This window comes from Xenopus tropicalis, chromosome 2, assembly GCF_000004195.4.
Source record: "Xenopus tropicalis strain Nigerian chromosome 2, UCB_Xtro_10.0, whole genome shotgun sequence".
NCBI classification, from domain to species: domain Eukaryota; kingdom Metazoa; phylum Chordata; class Amphibia; order Anura; family Pipidae; genus Xenopus; species Xenopus tropicalis.
This window is the reverse complement of record NC_030678.2, coordinates 29,890,316-29,911,671: the sequence shown is the minus strand read 5'-3', so window position 1 is coordinate 29,911,671 and position 21,356 is coordinate 29,890,316. Positions and strand designations below refer to the sequence as shown.

The window sequence follows — 21,356 nt, the reverse complement described above, 5'->3', positions numbered from 1 at the left end:
GGTCAGATCTCGATCAAGCAGGTTTGATTTTTTCACACATCGGTTTGTTGATGAGGTCCCTAAACCCATTGTGCCTATGCCCGCCATTTTAATCCAGACGCTTGGCCCTCGAATTAGCCCGATATCACCCACCTGTATGTGGGCATATCGGGGGAGAAGATCCACTCGCTTGAAAACCTCGCCAAAACGAACAGATCTTAACGTGTATGGCCAGATTAACTCGCAGTGGGGCATCAGCTATAAAAGTGGATAAGGGATTGACTCTGGTGAAGCCCAATAAGCTCCTATTATATTTGTTACAAAGATCTTTGTGTGGACAGCGTCTATAACTAACCCCTTCTGTATTTTTTGACAACTCCCTTTGGGTGATTGGTATTGATCCCTTCAGGAGCATAGCAGCTTCTGTTTAATTGATTGTAAAGCAGGAGGTATATCAAGCAAATTAACAGCTTGTTTGCGACTGATTCCTAATGGGGTTGGATGCTGCATGATGACTGAAAGCCATTTCATTCCTTTAGCATATGTGTAAATGCACAGAGGAGAGCCATTGGTACAGTGTGCCGCTGAGTTTAAAGGTAAGCTGGGCGTTCTTTCAACATTGTAATTAAATGAAAACAGATATAGGCATTACGTGGCTTGGCTGGTATCCCACTTCCATCAATAAATATCTTTTTAACAAGCTCATTGTGTTCCAGTTTGCTCAGTGGTAAATAGATGTATTTTTCAAACCTTCTTGCCTTAAACTATTAGTATGGATGGGTAACCAAAGACAAATGCTGAATGCACGCCAAGGCAGGCTGCTGTAAGATGCCATAGACAGTCACTATTCAATGGGCCTGTTTGGGCCCCTGTGTAATTGAAATGCCAGCGCCTATTTTGAATCCCAGTACAGGCATGCTCCAAGGGGCTCATAAGAAATACATGAATACAGTAAACACAGGCATAAATTATATTCATAATGCCTTTAACTAACTAAATAATATTGGTGTATACAAAAGTTCCTACAGATAGGGCTGCGTTTATTATAAAGCTGGAGATTCATATATATATATGTTTTGCTCAGAATCTGTGTCGGTGTCGAATAAACTTTGTCTGACACCTTGCGGTCCCTGGTAACTGAATTTTCACGACAATATATATATATATATATCTCATAATAAGGAGAGGACACACACCACCAAAACAAAAGCTGCCTGTGTGCCGGGTAAGGTAGCCACCATGTAAAGAAACAAAGGACTCACAGGATTTGCAGGAAAAAATCCAAAAAATTCTTCAATGTGCAAAATCAATGTTTCGGTCACATCTTGGGACCTTTTTTTTTTTTTTTTTTGCACATTAAAGAATTTTTTTTATTTTTTCTGAAAATCCTGTGAGTCCTATGTTTTTATATAATATATATATATATATATATATATATATGTATATGTGTGTGTATGTGTTTACATTATCATTTTGTATATTTTGGTAAGTATTTCATAACATAGAGTTACATACAGAACAGCAGCATATGTAGCCAGGCAAAGCCAGACCAAAGGGTTTGCATGTAACTGTATGTCCATAAATTGTACATATATTTTATATTTATACATTTATTTATTTTTTTGTGGGGATGCTTGCAGTTTAACTTGTGCACTTGTTCCAGGTGTGTCTCTTAGTGAACAAGCATGGCACGGTCCATCAGGGCAGGGAAGCAGGCAGTTTAGCATGATGTTGGTAGAATCAGGGACTGTAATCATGTAAGGGGGCATCATAATATCGGAATGCTGCTACACAGGTATATATAATATATATAGAGAGAGATTGTGTATTGTATAGATGTGACAGTCTAATAATAATAAATGAGGCCCAAAGTGCATTAAAAATATTTTGCTCTGTAGAGTGAAAAATGTGCACCTGGTAGTGCCTATGCCCCCCTGTTTATTTTCATTATATTGATACTTGTTGGCCATATTGCCGTACATTGACGCTTCTATGAGAGAGGGAGAGAGTTTAATAAACCCAAGTAACCATTTTTAACTTACCATTGATTTTTTTCTAACCCCTTTCTTTCTATTACATTATAGTCTTGATTTGTCCTGTCCTGTCTGCTCATTTTCCATATAGATTACAAGCAAAAACTGCCATCCTCATGTCCCTTTGCATTGTATAAGCTTGTGTGTTTCTTTTGTAGCCACGCCATGAATACTTTAATGTGCCTGTGTATTAAATGGCTCCACTCTTCATGCATGCAGAATTTCAGAGGAATTGAACTGGACTGAGCGTGGCTGGAAGTGTCTTTGGATTGGTGGAACCATCCATCTTGCCGCTGGCAACGCACCTGTTCAGTGTTTTGTGTTTCCATTCGTGCCTTCTGTCACATTGTCATGCACTGAGCACTCGTTCTTTAAGTAGCGGTGACTTTCTAACAACACTTGGGATTTCAGCCCTTTCTAATGTGTATGTATCAGTAACCGGAACACTGTTATTTTATAGTATGGAAAGGACACAATTCTTGAGCATCATCTAAAACTTAGATTACAAACACATAGACATAACATGGAGCCAGAATCTTGCAGATTCCCCATATACACGCTCACTCTATGGCTATTTACAGCACATACTTAGTGCATTTGAGGAAGGAACCAGAAAACCAAGAAACCTGTTGAAGCACTGGGAAAACAAATTTCACTTATACTGGGACATACTTGGAGTCAAACCCAAGACCCCACTGTACAAGGCACATGGATGCTTTTAACTTTTTTTTAATAGTTATTCTAGGTTTGAGTAAATTTGGTTGGCCAGTAGAAAACATTAAGCTGTACTATAGTCTGAAAGTATGGGTTTATTGTGTTGATGGAAATTTGTATTCCATTGTATATTCCAGCTGCAATAGCCCATTACATCAATCATTTATAAACACTGGGCAAATTTGCCCGTGGGCAATAACCCATAGCAACCAATCAGTGGTTGGCTTTTTTCAGCTAGCTGCAGGTGAAACAATGAATGCAACAGTTTGATTGGTTGCTGTGGGTTACTGCCCAAGGGCAAATTTGTCCATTGTTGATAAATGACCAGTGCTAGCCTGTTGCATACCCAACACAAGGGGCAAATAACAATGCAAGGGGAGCCCTGTACTTAATGGTTGCAAGAGCAGAGCTTAAGTACAGGGGTCTAAGGGGCCTTCCTTCCCCTGACAGTCCCTCCTTGCATGTTATGAATGACATATAAGGAAGGGGCATGCCGACAGATCCCTGTAACTCATCCTTGTGCCACCCTCTGGTATGCTGTGCTGTCAGATGCTGCAACTACTGCATACACATTCAGGGAATGGAAAGAGTAGCACGGGGTGACACGCTGCATTGTGGGCGCAAAACATGGGATTCTGAGCATTACCTTGTATTGTAAGTCCTATAATTTGCTTGTGCTGGTAAAAAAACTGTTTTTCACTTATTGACTGCAACAAGAGACATTATCAATATATATATATATATATATATATATATATAGGACATTAAGACATTCTGTGCATACCAAGATATCGCATCCCCCTTAAGCGAAAACAGGGGTTGTTTGTCCATAAATTGCAATGTATTCAAGCTGGCCAACTATGTCAGTCATCCCTGGTCTGACCAGTCCTACACTCACTTTCATCTGATTTATTGAAAAAAGTGTAAGTTCTATTAGTAGAAGGATAAACCCTCTTTGATATGTACATATTATTTAGTTTTTGGTTTTATAAAATGATATGGTACCTGTAGAGACTAAAACCAAACTTCTGTATTAACACCCTTGCTGAAAATGTGAAATAGAAACATTAAGAGAAGTGCTAACCAAGCGAATGTATTGTTATTTTGTGCATAATGTCCCTATAATTACTTCTGATTCAATCAGCCTCTCCTAACTCCCACTGCCTCATTCTGCCTAACTACAGTACTCCTTAGCATCTCTCCTAGCCCTCATATTGTGTTACAGGCTCCTTATTAGAAGGCACAGGGGTTGGCCAAACAGTACAGGGGCAAGGACTGATGTGACTAGGAGCACAGCCAGCATAATATACATGCGAATGGTTTTCCAGAGGCAAAGCTGCAGCTGGAAAAGTACCTAAATGTTAATATTACTATTATAGCCCATATGGATTAGGATCATATCACTGTGCCATCATAGATACCCCCCTATACCTTTATAGACACCCCTGTACCAAACACAATATAGCGCATGTCGGCCATTTAATAAATTGTATATTCAGAGGCAGGTTCATATAGGGATTATGCATTGCAGTGGGAATGCAGCGAGGCATTAGCTCCAAGGTCTGAATGCTCCAAGGTCCGAATGCCCAAAGGTGCCCACCAGAGTTCCTCATCAGACTCATTGGCGATCTTGGTATTGAGGTGACTGCAACAAGGTTATTATCAGCAGTTTATTAAGGGTTAATGCTGCCTAGGGGGTGTCTGTAAATTGCAGTGTGTGTGTGTGTAGCTGTTCCCCTCATTTGCTATGGAGTAAGAGAAAGAAGTGAAAGCACATTGTGCTTTATGTGAAATGGGGAACATGTTTATAATAACATAGAAATGAAACTGGAAACTAAATTGCATTTAAGCCAAATATCACTGCATGTATGTGGAATGGAAAGTGTAACAAGCTGTTCTGATTGAATATTTAAATTGATGACCCCCATCCCAGTATTTCTTTTCCTAGCAATATTTTTCCCTAAACTGTCGCTTCCAGGAGGAGAAATGTTTGATGTATGCTGGCTGGTTTGCACTGAGCAGCGCCATGTTATCAATACACACACAATAAATGTCCTGTGCAGGCTAATGGGTTTACTCATTGATATAAATGCCACATTGGGAAGATGAAGGTTGCCCTGATAAAATGCCTGCTTGGGGGCTGTCATTTCCGGTCAAAAGCTAATTTACAGGTATCTGTACAGCAAAGACATTGCCTTCCATTAAATTATTTATTTTTTACCAAGATAAGGCCTGCCAGTGTTGATTTCCTTTTAATACATGGCTATATCTCTATCTGATATGTAAGGTTGGGAAAGACATATCGATCAAGTCCAACCTTTCCAAAACAGTCTATGATTAAAACTATACCCCACAAACAGGTCTCTATAAAAATATATTGCATAAACAAGCTCATATGTAAAACCCTGCTTCATCTAAATAAACCATCTTCATAACGATATACTTTTTTAGTAGTATGTGCCATTGGGTACTCCTAAATAGAGAAATGCCATTTCAAGTATTAGGGGCCACCCCCGGGATCATAAGATTCACAGTGCACACAAACAAGCCAAGGCACACATACATGTTAGGTCACTTTAGCCAATTAATGCTTTTTATTTCCTGTCAGGTGATCTCTGTAGCACAGAGGGAGCACACAGACCACCACAAAATTGTGGGAACAAATGTAAATGCAAATTATTCCAGTTTGCTTAGATATTTATTCTGGGGGTATAGTTCTCCTTTAAGCTCCTTGTAGTAAGAATGTTATTTTTCCTATGTTTGCTGGGAGTCCTGTCCCTCCTCAGGGAGCCAGCACAATGCTTATTGGCTTGAGTGGTGCTCAGCTTGTGAGGCGTTACTGCGCCAGGTCACCACCAGTGGGTAAGCTTGGGGCCATCAGTAATCTCAAGTAAGCCGATTTGCTTAATTAAACTTGCTTAGGTATTAACATTTTTGGCAGATCTAGGAATAAGTTGCTGAACTTTGCAATCCTTAATAAAGCTGTATATGTGGAGCAATATGCCCTGTAACATATCCAGAACAGAAACCAAAATTTTGCAGAAGTCTAGAAAGTTCTGGATCTCATCTTCAATTATTATTCATTTAGCAAGAATCCGGCTTTTAATGTTACATAGCATGTAAGGTTGAAGAGAGAGAATCCATCAGGTCCAACCTTCCATGACTCTCTACAAGATGGTCAGTTACCCACAGTGCACAGAAGGGACATTTAACCATTTAGTGGCAAAGTTCATAACCCTTTTTGCAACACAAAGAGGTGGTGTTAAATACAGTGGCATAGATGGGACTTCCTGTTATATTCCCATAACATATAGGATGCATTTTCTGGACTACATAATATTAGGATGTTATAGATGGAGTCAGCAGTTTTTCAGATGTGTTGGCCAATAATTTAACCTGGGAAAAAGTGTCATGTATGTCATTTTCAGTGCTTGGTTCAGGCAAGGGAAAGAGGGGAAAACACCTTGGCGGCCTAGCCGGGATGCCAGCCAGTCCCCATGTTGTGGGTAGACCTGACAGGATCCTGCAGTATACCTTTCCCTTAGTGAGAGCAGGGCTTTGCCTTCCATGTCCTGCTGGGAAGTGAATGTCAGGGCACAGCCACATCTTCAGGCCTCATAGGAACTTTGGTGCTATGTAATCCATCACTAGTAAAATCAACATCTAAAGTCCCTTCATATTAATTACATTGTCACTGTAGCAGGCTCTGAAGTCAATAATAAAACTAGGGTATGGAAATAACAGAGAAATACCCCTCTAATCTGGGTTGAATGCCATTTCTTCCTCTATCAGCACTATCACTATCAAAAGATATCCCATAATATCGAGCCAGGAACTTTTACGGTTTTCTAATTGGATCTTTCTCTGTTCTGTAATGCAGCTATTTACACTGAAGCACCTAAAGAGATAACTGGGACACCATGATAAAAGGAGGCTAGTGCAGATACATTTGTGTGCACCCCCCCATGAATACATAGCTGTCTAGATTCAGCAGAGCTGTATTCATATGGGGTGGGTGAGGGGAGGCACATAGGAAACTCTCCTTGAGCTTAGCAGCGCTGTACCTTGCAATGGATCATGTATATGGCACAAGGTGCAAAGTGCAGACAGACCCCTGACAGAAATTACATTTGAGTTGAAGTAGAACATTTCCTTTGCTACTGTGACCCAGCATACAGGGACTATGGGTAGAGAACCAGAACCTCTTCTCCAACCAGTCACAATGTGGGCAGTATTAACCATTTACACATGTGCAAATTATACTCCCACACTTGTATGTATATATAACTTTATTTATAAAGCGCCACAAAGCTACGCAGCGCTGTACGTTACAATATTCAAGATTTCACACTGGGAGGATAAGTGTTATAGTAAATGCAATAAATAAGTATAAATACACAGGGAATAAGTGCCATGTGGTATGAGACACAGTAGGAAGGAGGTCCCTGCCCCATAGAACTTACTAAGTGGTTGGGTAACACTTATACTGTATCTTGTAGAAGACATTTCCTCCCTGATCCACATGTAGATTCTTTTCACTCTGTGCACCCCTGAATAAAAATATTATGGAGGCACCCATTACTAACTTTTGAAATAAAAAATAAACAGTGGACACAAAGGGGAAAGATACACAGTGTCTGCACACTGCCAAAGATTGTAACAAACTATGCTCATTTGGGAGATCACCCCCATTTTTCTACTGTAAGTACTTAGGTTCTAAACAATAAATGCAAATATATATCCAGTCATAGGAAACAGTTTGGGAACCCCTCTCAGCCTGCATAATAATTTACTCCACTTTCAATTTGCTAATTTGAATGCATGTAACTGCTCAATACTGATTACTGGCCACGCCAAATTGGTTGGATTAGCTCGTTAAGCCTTGAACTTCATAGGCAGGTGTGTCCAATCATGAGGAAAGGCATTTAAGGCTGATGCCAGATGAGGTGTAGGGCGGATTTTTTCGGCAAGCGGAAAATCGCTTGCTGAAAATTCCGCCCTACGTCTTACATGTCCCTGCACCGGAATGAATGGAATACGCTCGGGTGCAGGCACATGTAGGAGGCGTAGGGCGGAATTTTCAGCAAGCGCTTTACCGCTTTCTGAAAAAATCCGCCCTACGCCTCGTCTGGCATCAGCCTAAGGTGGTCAATGGCAAGTTGTGCTTCACTTGGGATCCTCAAAGCAACTCTCAAAAGATCTGAAAGCAAAGATTGTTCAGTATTAGGGGAAGGCTACAAAAAGCTCTCTCTGAGGTAATCAGGAAATGGAAGGCCACAGGTACAGCTGCTGTAAAACCCAGGTCTGGCAGGCCAAGAAAAATACAGCAGTGGCACAAAGAACATCTGTATGGCAGGGTAATGAGAAAGAAGCCCTTCCTGCACTCACCCACAAACAGAGTCGCTTGTTGTATGCAAAAGCTCATTTAGACAAGCCACAGTCATTTTGGACCAAAGTGCTTTGGACTGATGAGACAAAAATTGAGTTATTTGGTCATAACAAAAAGCGCTTTGCATGGTGGTAGAAGAACACTGCATTCCAAGAAAAACATCTGCTACCTACTGTCAGATTTGGTGGAGGTTCCATCATGCTCTGGGGCTGTGTGGCTAGTTCAGAGACTGGGGCCCTTCTTAAAGTGGAGGGTCGGATGAAATCAGCCCAATATCAACAAATTCATCAAAGGCTATAGGAGGTGTCTAGAGGCTGTTACATTTGCAAAAGGAGGCTCAACTAAGTATTGATGTAATATCTCTGTTGGGGTGCCCAAATTTATGCACCTGTCTAATTTTGTTATGATGCATATTCCATATTTTCTGTTAATCCAATAAACTTTATGTCACTGCTGAAATACTACTGTTTCCAAAAGGCATGTTAAAAGGAACTTGCTACTTTGAAAGCAAAGCTAATGATAAACAAAACTCCAGAGAATTAAGAGGGGTTCCCGAACTTTTTCATATGACTGTGTAGGTACTTAGTACTAAGCATATGTAAAGTACTGTGTTGTATATTTCTCCAGGGGCATTTTACTAAAGTGACAAGACAATGTGATTAATGTCTCAGGCTAGGTATCATTAGGTGACACTGACAGTGCTGTACATCTTCCCACTATAATATAGATCTTGGCACAGCTGAAGTATTGGATGATTCATGTGGCTTGGAAATAAACCTAGAAGGCTGTACCATGTTGAGGAGCATAGGTTAGCTGGAAACAAGGGGGGGGTATGTTTTCTGCTTTTTTCCTTCAGGGTGTATATTTTTTTTTTTATTTTACTGGTCATATTGAAATCCATCACATTAATGTATGCACTTAGGGAGTGCATGTGACCATTCAAATCCAAATGCTGATTGGTTGCTATGGTGAATATTTTACAGTGCATAGAGAAGAAAAAAAAAAAGAAATCATCAATAACAAGAAAGAAAAAAACAAGAACATAAGGTTAATGTCACACACACTGGATTCTCTGCCTGGGTTTTATGCTTTTGCAGAAACAACTAATTCTACCCTTAACTGCCCCATCTGCTTCTTCCCTGGTGTATTCTAGCCTGTATAAAAGCAACCAAACCCACATCTACCCATTAAATGTAATGGGAACCACCTGAATACATAACCATTGGCAGTTCTTGACCCTGATAGCTACTGCCTGTAGTCTTTGTAGGTATAGACCAAGCAAAAATTATTTCATGAATGGAATTGGCTACATTTTGAGACTACACCTTCAGCCATATTGCTTATTAATGGGAATAAATATATCTTCCCATAGCGTATCGCTGATTTGTTTCTTTTTCTGCTGACCACCTAATCGTGTTTGTTATCATTAGTTTGGCATGGGGTTGTTTCCACTTGCATCTAGAAGCTGCACAAATTGAATGTATTGGTTTATGTTGGGAATCATGGGGATGCTTCTTCGGAACAGTGTTATCCACTGATCTTTATGGAGCTCGGTTCAGGGTAATGGGGCAAAGGATGGAAACATACCATATTTATTCTCAGGTGGCCAAAGCATCTTAAACTTGGAAATACTGCCAGACAAGCCTGTTAAAGCTTATTCATCACTGGCGATTGGTTTTGCTAATATTGTCCATGGCATGGTGTCCCAGGATAATTCCTTTATAGATGGATCTGCCTGCCAATGACATTATTCTGCTTGTTGGCTACAAATTTTGTATCTGATCTAAATGGTCATTGGCCAAGGAATAGTGAATCTTATAGTGCATAGGGCCTTCCCCACAGTATGTGGCTAGACTTCTTTTTACAAGTGTTAGGCTTCTGTGTAGTGACTGATGCTCCCTTTTTCCCTTGAATGCTGCTTATCTGCCATTGTCCAGTTGGATCTGAGAGCTGGGTCAAGGCACCCATTCTGGACCTGCGTGCAGTTGATCATCACAGTGAGTTAAAAAAGTAAAACCACAATAATAATGCATATAATGTTGGACTGGCCTTTCTGTCAGGAGGTTTTATTGCTGCTCTCTTTATGAGTGCAATAGGAGAAAGATGGGAGACCTCTGAAAGATCATCTCCTTTAGGTTTTGGCCTAAAAACCCTGTGCCTTTCAAGTAGAATAGGGATAGATTATCTTTTAAATGTCATGTAAACCCCCCCCCCCCCCACAAAAATGTAATCAGTGGAATCTCTAAATACCTGCCACTCCAGTTGTTCAAAGGTTAATAGTAAAGCTGCAGCATCCCCTTAATCACACACTCGGCCCCCTCCCTTAGGAATTGGCTTTGGCTGCTAAACATGCTCAGTTCTTCTCAACTCAAGTTTATTAAACACACACCCCAGTCTAGCAGCCAATGAAGAGATGGCTGTTAGAGCTTCCATAGAAGCTCTGCTGTAGCTGTGTGAGAAAATGAGAAATGTTTTTCTCCTAGCCTCCTGTCCTGAGCTCAGCTTAGCTATTATGGTGTTCAGTCAAGGAGGACTCTTTCTCAAAGTAAGTCCTGCCTGTGTAAGCCTGCATTCCTCATTGCATGGACTTTAAAGAGCACATGTGTTGTTTGCAGTAAATGTAACTGATGATGCCAGAGGGAATATGGCTGCCGGTTGAAAGCTTCTTTTTTGTTTTAGAAAATGTGATGGTGCTGGCCAACAGAGTACAAATGATATGGTTTGGGTGGGGGATATCTGCCCAACTTATATGCATGGTAGGAAAATGTAGGGTTTACATGTCCTGCACCTAATCAGTTAGATATAAGTCAGCTTCCTATCCTAATTGGTACTGTAGGCCTTTTATTGCTTTAGCATAGTTTGGGTTTGTGCTTTGCAGTGCTTGGTGCCATCATAAGACAAAGTTTAATTCGCTAAAAGTGGCTATACATGCACAAAGCTGGTGACGGGCCGAGTTGGCAGATTATCAGCCCATGTGTGTGGCCCTTAAGCTGGCCATACACGTGGCAATCTGATGATGTTTCGTGCGACCATCGGTCGCACTAAACATCATCAGATCCGCCACACACCATTCAGGGCTGAATCGGCAGGTAAGGAGGTAGAAACAATAGGATTTCTACCTCCTTCTGCCGATTCAGCGCTGAAGGGAGATTTTGGTCAGGCGCCTTCTATGGCGCCCGATCAAAATTTTCAAACTGGTCCGATCAGCGAGTCGTCCGATATCAGCAGCTTCCTGCGATATCGGTCGACTCGCCGACATACCATACATGCACCGAATATCGTACGAAACGAGGTTTCATACAATATTATCGGTGTGTGTATGGCCAGCTTTAGACAGGCCTGTCCAACAAGATCTTTCAATGTATGGTCCAGCTTCAGAGCTTGAAATAAATCTGACATGTATACAATGGTACCACTGTAATGGCGCTAGAGATAGCTTATAATTACAGCCCTGGGTTTATAGTGGCACTCTTAGCTAGCGTCTATCTGGCACGCAAGTCACGCCTCACCCCCTGGGTACATTTTTTCTTTTAACTAATAACCATAAATGCAAATCACTATGCAAATTATGCATATCTGAAATAAAAACCCTTGTCTATATTGTGCACTTTGTATCTGAAAAGCAGAGTTTCCATTGAAACTGTGTCATTGTAGGAAGCTCACTGAAAGCGAATAGGGGAGCATTATAATTTTATAGCTAGTAAGTGTTTGGGGACAGAAAACTCTTTCCAGGCCTGTGTATGTTTTCAGCATTTATTATAGTTAATGGCATTTAATGTATGGGTGATTTGTTTCTCTATAAAGTGAACTGTACCCTTGCGGCACTATGAAAGCCCATTTATTTTCCTTGGAACAAATAAATTATAGCTGGGCAGCTTTGCAGCCTCTGGGAATGCACAGAAGACTAAAGGAGGAGCAGAACATTGCAGTTTTGTGTATCGGTTCACAAACTATTGCCATGCCAAGCAAGTTGTTATTTATCTTATTTTGTACTTTGCCATTGGATTAAATGCCCAGAGAAACTGGCCTGCCTGGCCCCAGCCATCTGTAAAATCATGATGAGCTTGAAACTTCCTGCATATTGTTTTAAAATTGAGTGAGAATGGATTGTAATCATCCACTTCCTCCGTTTGACAGCTCATTCCCATAAAAGCGATGGAGTTTAAGAGCATTTATCACCAGAATGCACTGCTCTCTGCAGTCGTCCATTGAGAAATTACAGCTACTTTGTTTACCCATTATGAAATGTGCTTTAAGCCATTACATGCACTAGTAGTGCTTCTTGCTGACTCTACAAAGGCTGCCTAATGGAACCGCAGCGAGAAATACAGACCGTAAGGCGTCTTTTGCAGTTTAGGATTAACTTTTGCATTTCTATTTAGTAGCTGTCACATTTGCAAGCATGCACCTCATATTGAGGATTGGAGAGCAAGTGGGGCCCTCCAATCCTCTCTTTGTTTCTTTGGGCCTCTGGGTCTGGTGGGCTTGAGGGCCAAATGATGGGAGCAATTTGTTTTGACCTACTATCTGTTTTGATATCGGATTAAACAGTGGTAAAGCTGGCCATAAACGCACCGATATTATCGTAGAAAACTTTGTTTCTTTGACCCTCTGGGTCTTGTGGGCCTGAGGGCCAAATAATGGGAGCAGTTTGTTTTGACCTACTATTTGTTATAAAGATTAAACAGTGGGTAAAGCTGGCCATACAGGCACCGATATTATCATATGAAACCTTGTTTGTACGATATTCGGTCCATGTATGGCGGCTGTAGGGCATGTAGGGCTGAATTGGCAGGTGGAGGTAGAATTTCTATTGTTTCTACCTCCATATATGACCATTCAGCCCTGAACGTCAGTGGAGGGTGGGAACGATCCTTTGTAGGACCACTGGTCGCACAAAAGCTTGTTATTGTTACGTGTATGGCCACCTTAAGTCTTGTAAATAATAAAATGGTGCATAAAGTGGATTATTGTGACTTACTTGGATTAGATAATTGGCAGTTGGGTAAGGCCAAGATCATCAATGTGCTTGTATTACCTGAAGATGGCACGGGCAAGCTAATGGTGCAAAAATCCTCTCCAGGAGCTACCAAATAGGGGCAGCCAGGCCGATCAGAACCGTGCCTGGCACCCCTTCCAGCTTCTGCCTACCTCTGGCCCTGAAAACTCCTATGTAAAGTTGCAGTTAGAGGGCAGTTCTTTGCACATATGTCCTGTGCATGGGATATGTGTTGCAGAGTAACTGGCAGAGCTAAAAGTCATTTGTGTAAGTGTGGCCATAAACCGATGATCCCCAACCAGTGGCTCTGGGGCAACATGTTGCTCACCAACCCCTTGGATGTTGCTCTCGGTGCCCCCAAAAGTTATTTTTGAATTCCTGACTTGGGGGCAAGTTTTGTTTAATTAAAACAAGATTTACTACCAAATAAAGCCCATGTAAGCAGATAGTGTGCATAGAGGCTCCCTAATAGCCAATCACAGCCCTTATTTGGCTCCTCCATGAACTTTTATGGTGCTTGTGTTGCTCTCCAAGTCTTTTTACATTTGACTGTGGCTCACGAGTAAGAAAGGTTGGGGATCCCTGCCATAAGCCATGACTGCTTCTCCATTGCTGACATTCTGCTATGCAAACCCAGGCTTTGGACCTGCTCACACTGCAGACTTTGGCCAAGCTACAGTATGCCGTCTTTTTTATACAAGTGTATAGATAGGTACAGTAGCTGGTGTAAGTGCCCAATCTGGCCAATGTTGCTGTGTGACTGTGTGCTGTGTGACTGTATTGGCTGAATTGTATTGTGGGGGATAACCCATTTGGGATTTGCATTAGATGTTAGTAGAAGTCCATGAGTTCCTGTAGGGTGCGGCCATTCTCCGAAGGACAGTCCGTCCAGTTATGGTCAATCTCACAATGTTTATTTGCCTTTTTTTCTGGCCATGAAACTTCAGCATTATTCCTCCAGCCTGCGCCAGAAAGCAAACGGTTTCCCTCACCTGTTGTGCTGGGAAAGGGACTAATGAAAAGCTTTTATTGTTGCGCTGGATGGTCGGATAAACATTCTTCTAAGGATCAAAGATTTGTCTCTGCGTGGGGCTCAGAAAGCTTTTTGTGCTTGAGTGCCTGCTGCTAAATTTAGCTTTTTAATGTGACTTGCTGCCACGTGACATATAAAATAGAGCGATGGTGTATAGCGAGGCTCAGCATACCTCTCTAATGTGCTCAGCCATCTGCTCCAACTCTCACACACACCTAAACTACATGCAGGAGCTCATTCATTAGCACTTACCTTTCTTTTACTAATTATACTTACAAACAATGCATAATGATGTACTTAAATACAAAAGAATCAAGAGAACCCAAAACGGACTTCAGCGCCTTTTTATTTTGCTAATATCTTTTCTTATAGAAGGTTCCTATAGGCTGTTCCATAGAGTTCCTCCGCTGGTACAAACAGGGCACAAATAAGTCAGCGCTGTATAAATGAAGGAGAATCCCAGCAGCCTGGCCGCACACAATATGGCAACTCAGCAAAAGTGTTTGTTCTTCCCATAACATTGGTTTCTCAGAGTAAAAGGCAATTGTTTCATGTACGAATGTGCTTTTTCCTTCAGAATTGCTGTTTTAACATGTTCTTTTTCTCTTTCTCTTCTCCTATGTCTGTCCCCTCTAAGGATGCTAAAGTAAGTGTGTGTGTTTTAAAGGGATTTGTGGTGTTTATCTTATTAGAGATGAAATACAGTAGAACCACCATATTTTGTTTTTCAGGAGACGAGAATAAAATATAAAATCGGGGAAATGCATTATTTTGTAATGCAAAAAAGTTGTAAAATGTGGGAAAACATAAAATTGAGGTTTCACTGTATTATTTACAATGTATAGCCACTGGGGCAAATTACAGTAATATACAGCAACAGCTCAGTAAAGGGGGGCATGCAGAAGCCAATAAAACAGTCGGCCTAGCCTGGCCCCTCAGACTGGTTTGAAAATCCTGCTATGCTGCATTATTTGCCCTTCTGATGGGATTTGGCATTTGTAGGCATCATTAAATACACACATTAAATACACACACGTGTAGTAAGGTTACCATCAGTCCCCTTTTGGAAAATGGACCCCGGCAAGAGTTCTTGCCTCTAAAAGCTGCTCCTGTGGCAAAAGATCTGCCCCAGCCAATCATTGCTAATCCAGGACAGGGGAAGGAGTGATCACCTGGTCCCTTCTTTCCTCCTTCATCCTCCAGACTTCCCACGTCAGCTTTTCTGTTGGGGAAGGAATATGTAGATAATTATGTTGGCGCTTTTCTATGGAAATATATTGAGATGTGGCTGTGATGTTGAGTGGAGGTACGGCAATAGGGGAGTGGCCAAAAAGTGGGCACAGTATAAAAAGTCTTGCGTCCCTTCCTGTCCCTTTGCTGAAGATAATTTTTTACCCATTTTAATCCAAAAAGATGTATGGTTTTTGTTTTTCTGGCACTCAACAATAAAATTAGACCGATTCCTGTTACTTCCTGGTTCTGCCGAGCAGAGGAGAAGCTGATAAAATGAATTATCTGTCTACTCAGAAGCCCTCTGATAAGGATCTGCTCAAAGGAACTAACGGAAATTGCTTTGTATACATTTAAATATAATGTAATGTGTGCATTGCTTCACATGCTCCTATCAGGCCTGGACTGGGATTCTAAACAGGCCCTGGCATTTTAACTACACAAAGACCCAAATTTCCCTCCACCAGCCCAATAAATAGTGAGTGTCTATGGCATCTTACAGCAGCCCCTCTGGCAGTTGGTACAATCCACAAATTGCGAGTTCGAGTAGGGCTTACTTACTGTAAAGTTTATTTATGTACAATACAATAGTTTTAACATAGTGCAGAGTAAAATAAATAAATGTCATTTATGGCTCTCCATATAGTGTGAAAGGCTTTCCTACATAATATAGGGCTGTTGCTGCCAAGAAATATGTGATATGCACATTTTGATGTTGCTGCCAGCTTAGCTGATACATAATGAAACCTATGGAACTGACATTCAGTAACTAAACGCCAGCTCTGTAGATTGTGTTTGAACCAAAGGCAAATATTGTGCTTTTTGGCAGCCAGTTTAACTGGTTAATCTGACATCTGATGCTGTTCATTCCCACTGATTACAGATAACTGACAGTTAGTGAGAATTATCATTACTGCAGATACCAGTGATTCTGATTGAAACAATATGACTCAGGTTTCCTTTGGAAGCATTTTATTCTCAGGTCTGTTTGATGTTTCCTTTCTGCTGTTAATAAAATAAAGATGCCCCTGAACACTGGCAGAGATTTGTATCCATCAGGGGGGCTCTGGGAGGGTTTGATGGGCTCGGGAAGGCTGTCACTTGCTGCAAAGGGAGAAAGACGTTTCTAGTTTCCCCGCCATGTAGCGACTGTGGGAGGAACTGGCACAGAAAGCTGAGAGTAAAGCTTTTGTTTTGCATTATTAACATTCAAAGGCGCATTCATAAACAGACTGAAGATATTGTTATCTGCCCGGTGATGTCGGGGAATTCTATCATCATCACACGGAAGTGGCAAAATGTTGCGCAGAAGGCACTGTAACGGCGAGAGCATCGCTGGATAGAATGTGTCTTTTAGCACTGAATGCAAATTATTATTGGGATTATATTCTGCACAATTCTATTGTTATAATGCACTAGAGCCATGACTGATCTGGAAACTATAACCTAAGTGGCACTTGGTGATGGCAGTTATTATTATTGTCTATTATGTTATATTGTGCCGGCATATTCCAGAGTGATTGACGGTGATTATACATCAGTCCCTGCCCCAGTGGAGCTTACAGTCTAAGGAACCTATCACAGTCACACACAATAGGGTCAATTTAATCAGGAGCCAATGAACCTGCCTGGAGGAAACCCACCCAAGCATGGGGGGAACATGCAGAGCAGCACTAACCTCTGTGCCATAGGACTCATTAACACGTGTGTATCTTTATATAGCCCTTATTATTATATGCAAGCGAGGTCCAGAAAAGTCACATTAGATCAACCAAGAGGGTCTTTGGTGACCAGTACTAAGCAAATGTTTTCACATGATATTCCCTTATTGCACTGTTAGAGCACAGGTTGAATATTATTCTGTTAAGGAGTCACAGAAAAGCAGAGCTGTAAGTGTAGAGGAACCACAGTTGCCTGGGGACCAGTGGGCCACTGCTTGATAAGTAGATTAAAAAAAAAACAAAAAAAACATATATATATATATATATATACATAATAAAATCTGGGAATTTTCCCAAAGCTCAGAGGGCCCTTACATGATTTTGCTGTAGGTCCAGATAACTTCTTTAGTCAGGACTTTGCATTGATTGATGCTGCAGTAAGCCAATCACAGGCTGCCGCATCATAGTCCCACTCCCTGATGTCACTAGCCGCCTTTTTCTTGAAGCTGTACCCACATAAATTAACACCTATTTAAAGGAACAGAACCCTAGAAATAAATCCAGCATGTGTATTGTTGTATTCCTGAGTGCCATAGGTACATGTTCCGTTCCTTCATTGCCCAAACTGACTATGTTCCTTCCCCCTGCAGGAAGCAGAGACGCCACGCAGCGTGCTGGAAGAAATCGGACTGACATAAACCTCCTCTCGCCTTACCACTGTCTCTTTGTTCGACATCAATGTTCTCACTGCCTTCATCTCAGTGTTAAACTACTAGTGTAAAATGCTGTCTGTCAGTATTACTGTACTGCTAAGCTGCTTTATTTGGGTTCTCAGAGGGGAAAATCACTCCAGAACAATGTTAACAAAAAGGGAAATGAACATTTCAGCAAATCCACGGTGTGTTCCAAGAACATGTTCTCATTTGGTTTCAGATTGATAATGTGGAATCTGATGGCACAGCGCCCCCTAGTTCTGATACTGCCAGTGCACCAGAGCTGAAGTTCTTATTGGCCCACAAGACAGGAAGCTGTCATTTGAACCCCATCTTGTATGGAGATGGATTTGTGAGGTGCTGCAGATCCCTCGGGCACATACAAATTAACTGTTGTTTTGGCAACCAAAGAGTAGTCGTTGGCTGTTAAGGATTTTCTTTTTTGTATTGAAATTTCTTTAAAATATTAAAATATTGTTTCCCAGTTTTAGTATTTTCCTCCCAGTGAACCAAAGTATGAATGTGAATCTCCTTAGAAGGTAGGAGGACATGTTTGGGAGCCCCCTCTTCTGCTAGGAACATAAATACTCCACTCTTCCTCTGCTGATTTCACATGTGAACCTCTTTGAACATCTCCACTCTTTCATTGTCTTCACCTTTTAGCTAGTCTAGATTTTGACTTAAGCCGGCCATACACGCACCAATGATATCATACAAAACCTTGTTTCCTACAATATTCAGTGCTTGTGTGGCTGCTTGACAAGGCGACTGATGTTGCAAAAAGCTGTGGATATCAGTCGACTCGTCGATCGGCCAGGTTAAAGCACCTGAGCAAAATCTGCCGTCAGGGCTGAATCGGCAGAAGGAGGTAGAATTCCTATTGTTTCTACCTCCATATCTGACAATTCAGCCCTGATCGTCTGTGGAGAGTGGGAACGATGTTGCACAAAAGATCGAAAACCGCTGCGTGTATGGCCACCTTAAAAAGCGATCATCAGCATTGGTCCAACTTTTGGTCAGAGGGGTATTTGTAATATTTTTGGGGTAAATAGGTGTTTGTGGCGATGCAGTGCAGACATTTTCCAGATGATCTGCCTTTGCTGGGAGATGTATCCTTTAGGGATGCACCATCAGTTTTGGATGTGGCTAAATACTAAATCCTCTACGAAAGATTTGAATCATAGAAATTACGTCAATTTTAAACAAATTTGGTTTTACAAAGTTGATAAAGGTTTAGATTCAGTTTGGGTGGAGACTTAGCACTTTAGCAGGATTTAGTGGAATCCTAACAGTCAAAAAGAATTGTGGGTTTGATGCACCCCTAATATCTGCATGAAGAGGTTTCCGTTGCAGAGGAGGAGGGAGCCAGTTGTGTTGGTCTTGCTACTGATTTGGATTTGAAGTTCAGTAGAACCTCAGGGTTACACTTCTTGGGGACCAGAGTAAATTAGAGGGAAGTTCAGGAGTAAATCAAATTAAATTTGGCTTCTCGGGATAAACATAATATAAAATGTAGGTTCAGTTGCATTTTCTGACTGGCTCAGAAATCAAAGCCAAAGAGTGTTGTGCAGCCTTCTAGCTGTTGGGTGAGGACTGGGTGTGTTTCTATCCTGTTGGGTCTCTATAGGTCTGTGAGCGGATGTGATCTTTGGCCCAACTACTTGATCAGCACAGTCTCACCCAGCCTGAGGATGGCCAAACTGAGAGGAAATGAGCTCATTTCAACCAGATCTGTTAGGGATTCCTACCTGGCTATACACTGTGTGGCATATACTACAACAAAATCCCCCTGTCCTTTTTCCATACATGGCAGTATTTTGTTGCAATGTTTTCAAAGCACAAAAGTTAGGACAATATGTTGTGACAAAATTGGGTCCTGGGGACAGTATCTGTGCAGCTAATAAGGGAAACTGGTTAGTAGAACTTGCCTGACAAGTAGGGTAGAGCGACATACCTTTGGCTACCCAATGTGGCTTTAATTAACCAAGCAATCACTGTTTTTAGGATCAAACTATCCAAGCTCACAAGCAATTTATCTCCTTCTGGGTCATTCTCTTTGTGATTTAATAGTAATTGGAACATTGCCTGCTTGACATTGGCTTTTATTGAATGGCAGGTTACCCATATGATGGAATTATTCTTAACACCAGCACACCCTTACCGCCTCCAAAAAGTTTTCCACTTGGTCTAGAGAGTCGGCATTCTCAGTACAGTCCAGTAAAAATTATTTCAGCCGGCACAACAAGTAAAGTGCAAGCGGGGCAATGAAGGGGTACGCCCCCGAAACGTTGCTTTCTGAATAAACACGCAGGGGCTTTGCCCCGCTTGCACTTTACTTGTTGTGCCGGCTGAAATAATTTTTACAGGTTACCCATATGCCCATGAGCACAAGAATAAATACAGGAGTAGTGCTGGTTATCCCAAACTATTCCTCACTGTATCCCAATATTTTAAGATCTATTCTTTTCAGCCACCTAACTTAAATTAGCCCCTTGGACTCCAGCTTGTAATCTGGGATATCCCAAAGAATTGTGTTTGATTTAATTGATTTTCATGTAAACCTTTGAACTGTGTACATTTTCCGTGGTTAACTTTTATGAGCACTATGTCTTATAAGCACTCCAGGTGATGGAGATTACAATACTCACACGGTACATGCTACAAGCACACTGAGAATGTCTTTCCTATGCCTGCCCTTCTGTTGGCCCCCATCAGTTCTAGACATGCCCCTCTATTTTGCTATAGTCTTGTAAGAAGACTATCTTACATGACCCAAGTGACATGGTCACATGTTGATTTTTTCAGTGAAGCTAATTCGGAACGTCCCTTGACTAAAGGTGGCCACACATGGGCCGACAAGATCTGCTGTCAGCAACTTATTGGCCCATGTATCGGGCCCTTAGACAGGACTTACCCAACCAATATCTGTCCCGTTTGGATGAGGAGTGCATCGATTAGTTGATGTGGCCCCTGTCCTGACGGCTTGAATCAGATATCAGATCAATCAGATATCGCCCACCTCTGAGATATCTGGGAAAGATCTGCTCGTTTGGTGACCTCGACAAAGGAGTGGATCTTTCAATGTATGGCCAGATACATTTAACAAACAGTAAAAGATCCATGTTTATATTTACTTGGAAAAAGATTAAAATTGAGCCAATAAGTCAACCAGGAAAGTTTAAAATATATTGAAAGCCACACTCCGAGACTGTAGGGACCTGTCAGGGCAGAAGTGTCTGAAAAATGGCCATAAAGAAAAATGCGCACATACAGAGAGGATTCCCATCAGGCTGAATGCACTGTACATTTATGGCATGATATATATCAGGGCATATTTAGCAAATCATGAAAAGATCAATCACCTGGGACAGTAGGTTAAGCACTAAACGAATGTTAAGATCCCTTACAATAAAGTAAAAGTATTTCCTGAGTCTGATGCTGAAATGCACAATAATCACAACTGATCAGCAGGAACTCAGCTTGAAACCCTTTAGCGAGTACAGACCAGTGTGTGTGTGTGTGTGTGTGTTTGTGTGTGTGTGCGACGCCTTTACTTTTATAGAACTTTCTTTTCATCTGTGTGTGCTTTGCTGGACTAAGCTTTC

The 21,356-nt window shown here is 41.4% G+C and overlaps 1 protein-coding gene across 13 annotated transcripts in view; it reads left to right on the top strand.

Moving 5' to 3' along the window:
* The window catches only part of ap1s2 (adaptor related protein complex 1 subunit sigma 2), a 42,241-nt gene extending 24,003 nt beyond the window's left edge, over nucleotides 1-18,238 (top strand). For 3 of the 13 annotated variants that reach the window (XR_001169883.3, XR_001169881.3, XM_031896078.1), the window contains exon 6: nucleotides 17,689-17,836. Coding sequence is in view for 5 of the 13 variants with exons in the window: in XM_012957158.3 (XP_012812612.1) it covers nucleotides 14,785-14,793; nucleotides 17,689-17,736 (57 nt within the window). In the remaining 8 variants the exon portion in view is untranslated. 13 annotated transcript variants of the gene reach the window in all.
* The last annotated feature ends 3,118 nt before the right edge of the window (nucleotides 18,239-21,356 follow it).